General features: G+C 33.3%; 1 protein-coding gene across 2 annotated transcripts; it reads right to left on the reverse strand.

The window, feature by feature from the left end:
* Positions 1-331: 331 nt before the first annotated feature.
* Positions 332-5,033, reverse strand: LOC18027963 (abscisic acid 8'-hydroxylase 2). 2 transcript variants are annotated; one of them, XM_006409892.2, is made up of 8 exons: positions 4,728-5,033; positions 4,048-4,369; positions 3,483-3,635; positions 2,854-3,099; positions 2,337-2,426; positions 2,052-2,237; positions 1,629-1,747; positions 332-616 (listed from the first exon to the last, which is right to left on the reverse strand). In XM_006409892.2, exons 1-8 carry the CDS (start codon positions 4,979-4,981, stop codon positions 526-528), a joined length of 1,461 nt encoding a protein of 486 aa, XP_006409955.1. In that variant the 5' UTR covers positions 4,982-5,033; the 3' UTR covers positions 332-525. The 2 variants fall into 2 exon arrangements, with proteins under 2 accessions (XP_006409955.1, XP_024004253.1); XM_024148485.1 differs by lacking the exon at positions 332-616 and adding an exon at positions 714-990.

Genomic DNA, 5,033 nt, shown 5'->3' on the forward strand with positions numbered 1-5,033 from the left:
ATCAGTTTCAGATAAGAATAGATTAATTTATTAGAATGTGCAGGTCCAACAAGTATCAAGGTATCAAAGTCTTTTGGACAGATTGAAACCAAATCTTGATTCAAACGTGGAGTATAATTTTACAAAATATGAATTTTATTTATAATATATATAATTATGTATATATATATATATATAATATTTTACGTCTTAGTATTTGTATCAGATTCGCTATATATAAATAAATAATTTCAATATACTGAAGATAATCCAAAATTCGCCGTTTGATTCGGATCCAAAATAAGCGTCGTTGGAGATGTTAAGTTGAAAGATGTTTCAACAGGTCCAAGCAAAAAGCTATCAAAAGAAAATTTCACTGAATTGCAACTTTACATAATATTTTGTGGAATATTTCATTTACAAAAGAAAACGGGCCAAATTGGAGGCCAATTTTAAAGTAAAAAAAAAAAAATTATCTACTGGTAGAGCAACTAAAGCATGAGATATTAGATTAATAAAAATAAAAACTCCAATTATGCCTTAGGCTCAAATTGGAGTCACTCTTATTGGTAAACCCTTCTTGGGCACAGGAAAAGGACCATACTGTATTCCTTCATCGCCACCTTCCACTTCCCATCTGCAAATTAATACCAAACTTCCTTAACTATTATTCAATAAACAGTAATATTTGATGTATAGTACGATTAAGATATACGAAATTTTGAACTAAACGAGATTCACATCTTTTGTGTTGGACCATATATAGAGTAAGTACTAATTTGCCAGGTCGCCGATTCACATGTTTTGAGAAATTTTTGGGGTTCCTTTAATTATTTTTATCAAACAAAAATATCTACTCATAAGCTCTGAAGAATAGAAACAAAATCCAACACTGATTCTTATATTAGCTAGATCACATTTACAGCTAGCGATCTCTTTCAACCTCTTCATCAACACAAGTTTTTTTTTCTCGTCTTTGGTCCCAATGACCCTTTATCATCACAAGTTCAACTAAACATCGTCAATAAAACACGTAGTTAAAATATAAATATAATTTTATTTTATTGCATATATTACATCATTAAGTGATGACGTCTTAAATAATTTTGGAGTAATGTATTATATCGATAGAAATATGAAATGAGAAAAAAAAATGTTATGGTTATTGTTTAAAAATTATAAGAAAACACTATCATTTGATAGTTTTTTGATGCTTTTCAATTAATCAAAAATTAAGACAGATTTCCAATAGATAAACGATATTTAAAATTGCTAAAGATTTCTGATAGATTTTTGAAGAATATATCCGTCAAAAAATTCCGACATATTTTGGATATAATATAGTTGGTAATGTATTTTCTTTTTTTAGTTATTTGCATCTTTTTTCAAGAAACCTATCGAAAATCTGTTGGAAATCTGCAAAACATCCCCTACAATAATTTGTGTTTGATAGAGTTTAAGCACATAAACTTCGAGATTGACCATTGTGGTTGATTACTACAGATTTCGTAAATGATTTGATTGTTGAAAATTTCAAGATGTAAAACGAAATCGGACATAAAGATATTAGAAATTGGTTTGTCTAACTTTTTAAAAGTTTTCATAAATACCCGAGAAAGTATATGAAAAATAATATAAAAAAATAATACCTGAAGGAGGTAGTGAGGTGGTGAAGGAGGATAAGCATCTCAAGCTTAGCCAGCTCACTTCCTGGACATGAGTGTACTCCATTCCCAAATGGCATGAACGTGTAAGGTTTTGGTGCCACCTGTCGACATTACAATTACAAGATGTCATCGACATGCAATGTACGTCCATCAAAGTCCCCACATAGTTGACTAAACCCTAGATTTGACTTTGAGTTCGATCAATGTTTTACTCTTCATACAATTTTCTATAATGTGTTACTCTTCATGCAATTTTCAACCTTTCTGTGAAAAAGCAACCCATAAGGATTATTAAAACACGTCATCGTTCCAAGTCTCAATCACTTTATCTACCATGCATAGATATGTACGTAGTCGATGATTCTATCCTTTTCTAAAATGCGATTTATAGGAGTTAATGTATACCTCGAATCTAGAAGGATCGAATTTTTCGGGTTCGGGGAAAAAATCGGGAGAGTGATGGATTCGCCGGAAAAGAGGAAGAACCTTCCAACCTTTTGGGATCAAGTAGCCTTTATATTCAACGTCTTGTACTGCTTCTCTAAAGGTAAAGGACAATACACTTGCTGCTCTTAGTGTCTCTTGTATCACCTATATTTCAAATGCGTATAATTAAATACCAATGATTGATTACAAACATGATGCGATCATCCTTTTTAATTATCATAAACATATCAAAAAGGTATATACCCTTGTGGTCAGTGGCATTTTTCTTGTATCCTCCCACGAGATTCCTCGGTTTTCTTCCCTTATTTTTTGGCGAATGCCGACTTGTTCCATCTATTAAAACAAATGAAAAATACATGTAAATAAACTAAATGTATTGTAAAAAAATAAATGTGACTGATATAAATTTTTTTATTACATTTTATTTGGTTGAATATAGATGATCACAACACAACACCAACACGAAAACATATTAAATGTCATAGTAAATATGATTAGTATTTTTTTAGTTCAGCAAAATATTTTATGTATAGTTCTTTTGGCTGATAAAAAAGACTATTAAACTACATCTGCAAGTGTGATCTAAAACGGACCAGACAAATTAAACATAATACTTTTAAAAACTTACTCTCTAATGCGGTAGCAAATATCTATATATGCGATCTAACATATTTCTACAATATGTCTCACACTAGACGAACATGCAAATTAAAGACTTAAAGAAAGAAAAAGAGAGAGAAAGAAAGATAAATTTTCTTACGGAGACTTCTTGGAGGAGATCAGGGTGGTCGTGTAAGTACTTGAGAAGCCAAGTCAAGACAGAAGCGGTGGTGTCGGTGGCGGCAAAGATAACGCCGATGATGTTGTCGGCGATCTGTGAATCGCTTAAACCGTTGCGTTTCTGATCCTTTGCACCGAGAAGTACTCCTAATAGTCCTCCTTCTATTCTACCTTCTCTTCTCTTTTCTATCACTCTCCTTAGTTCCTCGCTTAATTCTCTCCTTGCCTTCATTTTTTCAATTAGAAAAATAAAACATATTCATTTTACCATTCACACTTAATTAATTTCCTCCTAATAGTCAACTAGTTAATTATTATTTATGATCAATAGGACCAAAAAAAATGAATATGGACTATTTTTTCAACACATCAAACATCTACGCTTGAAGATGATAAATATTTGTCTTCATGTTTTGTGAAAAGAATCTAAACCTATGTCAAATAATATCGCACACGGGTGGTCCCCAAAAACCTATAATTCTTTGTGGTATTCACAAGTCTTCATAGGCTTGTCACGTTTTACGTAAAAATTCCCCTATCTCTATCTACAATGACAAGCTTCATATATCAATATGCATTCACATAGTTCAATAATTATAACATAAGTACCTTCATGGATTTATGAAAGAGTGTGCCCGGTAGGTCGAGAGGCATGGAGTTGTAACCCTTTTCGAGACGTTGATAGAGAAGCTTAATTGCTTTGATTTCAGTGGGCTCCTGTTTGTCCCCAAACGCTGACATGATCGCCACGTCGAATGCATACTACACCCACAATTCCAATTCCCTCTCAAATCAATTCTTTCATAAAGATTGGTTACATAAAATGAAAACCAATCCTGACAAATCAGGTGACCTATGTGGATCTGAAAACACATGGTTAAAATTTAAATAATTATCGTGTAAAAATACATAAATTACCCATAAACTATAAGTTCCAAGCTTCATCTGTTTTCTTCCAAACACATTTTTTCTAAAAAGAAATTTCTTCATAAAGTGGACCCTCAAAAATATTCAAATCTCTTTTTCTTTTCGTTAACCATAAGCACACAAATTCTTTCATAATATATAAATAAAGTGAGGCCCGCAAAATTTGGAAATCTTTTGTCAATATTTTTTTTGGCATGCCTCAAGGAGCAGCCATGCACATAACCCAAAATAGATCAAAGAGACATACTCGTTTCATGTGTTCAAGGGTGTTGATGGACTTTTGGGATTTCCAAGAGGAGAGGATTTGGAGGACGAGGCGCTCGATGTGAGAGACGGTTGGTCTGAGAGCAGAAGGCAAGAAGGAAGACTGAACGAGCCTTTTGAGTGTGGAATGGTAAGGACCTTGGTGGAAGAAGAGAGCCTCTGGTCCAATCATACGCTCTTTGCTAGGAGGATAAGTTGGCTTGAACATATGTGCTTTGCTTACTAACACCATCCGAGCTGCCTCTGGACTGCTTATCATGACACATGGACATCCCAATATGTGCGTCTTGAATATCTCTCCGTACCTGCGATTATTCTTGTCATTTAATACATTCATAGTCGCAAATCATGATTTTTTTTTATAAAAAACAATGTGAACTCTTCAACCACTAGACCTCCATGAATTGGTCAGAATATATGACATACAAGAAATGTGGTTTTTTCTTGTTGGTTAACAACAAAATTCTGGCTTTCCGGTTCTAGTTTTTTGGACTCGGACTAGAACTGATTGATGATATTCTTGTCCCTCTCCACACCAACAAATTTTTCGGATAAAAATTACAATGAAGGATATACTTAAAGTCAATATATCCATAATTCATGACTATTTATGAGTGTAAGAGCCAAAAAAAAAAAAAAAAATATATATATATATATATATACTTGTTTTGGCGGGTGGTAAAGAAGGAATTGGGATTCTCTGTGTAGAGGCGGAGTGTCTCTCCGATGTAAGGCCAACCCATGGAACCGGGCGGTAGCTTCCGTCTTTGTTTTTTCCGGTGCAACCGCCATTGAAGCAACACCACTAGCAACACTACTACTACTACACTAGTTATTGTGATCTTTTGTACCGATTCATCAACATAAACAAAGGAGAAGAAAATTGAAGATGATGATGATGATGATGGAATTTGCATTATTCAGAAGTGAAGATTATGTATACATATAGTTATGAGTTGTATGTGTTGA

This window comes from Eutrema salsugineum, unplaced genomic scaffold (assembly GCF_000478725.1).
Source record: "Eutrema salsugineum unplaced genomic scaffold, Eutsalg1_0 scaffold_10, whole genome shotgun sequence".
NCBI classification, from domain to species: Eukaryota; Viridiplantae; Streptophyta; class Magnoliopsida; order Brassicales; family Brassicaceae; genus Eutrema; species Eutrema salsugineum.

Coding starts and splice junctions, on each gene's coding strand:
- LOC18027963 (XM_006409892.2), bottom strand. CDS start 4,981: ATGCAAATTCCATCATCATCATCATCATCTTCAATTTTCTTCTCCTTT. Junction 2,427..2,853: donor ATCTCCTCCAAGAAGTCTCC/GTAAGAAAATTT, acceptor TTGTTTTAATAG/ATGGAACAAGTCGGCATTCG. Junction 2,238..2,336: donor AAATGCCACTGACCACAAGG/GTATATACCTTT, acceptor TTTGAAATATAG/GTGATACAAGAGACACTAAG.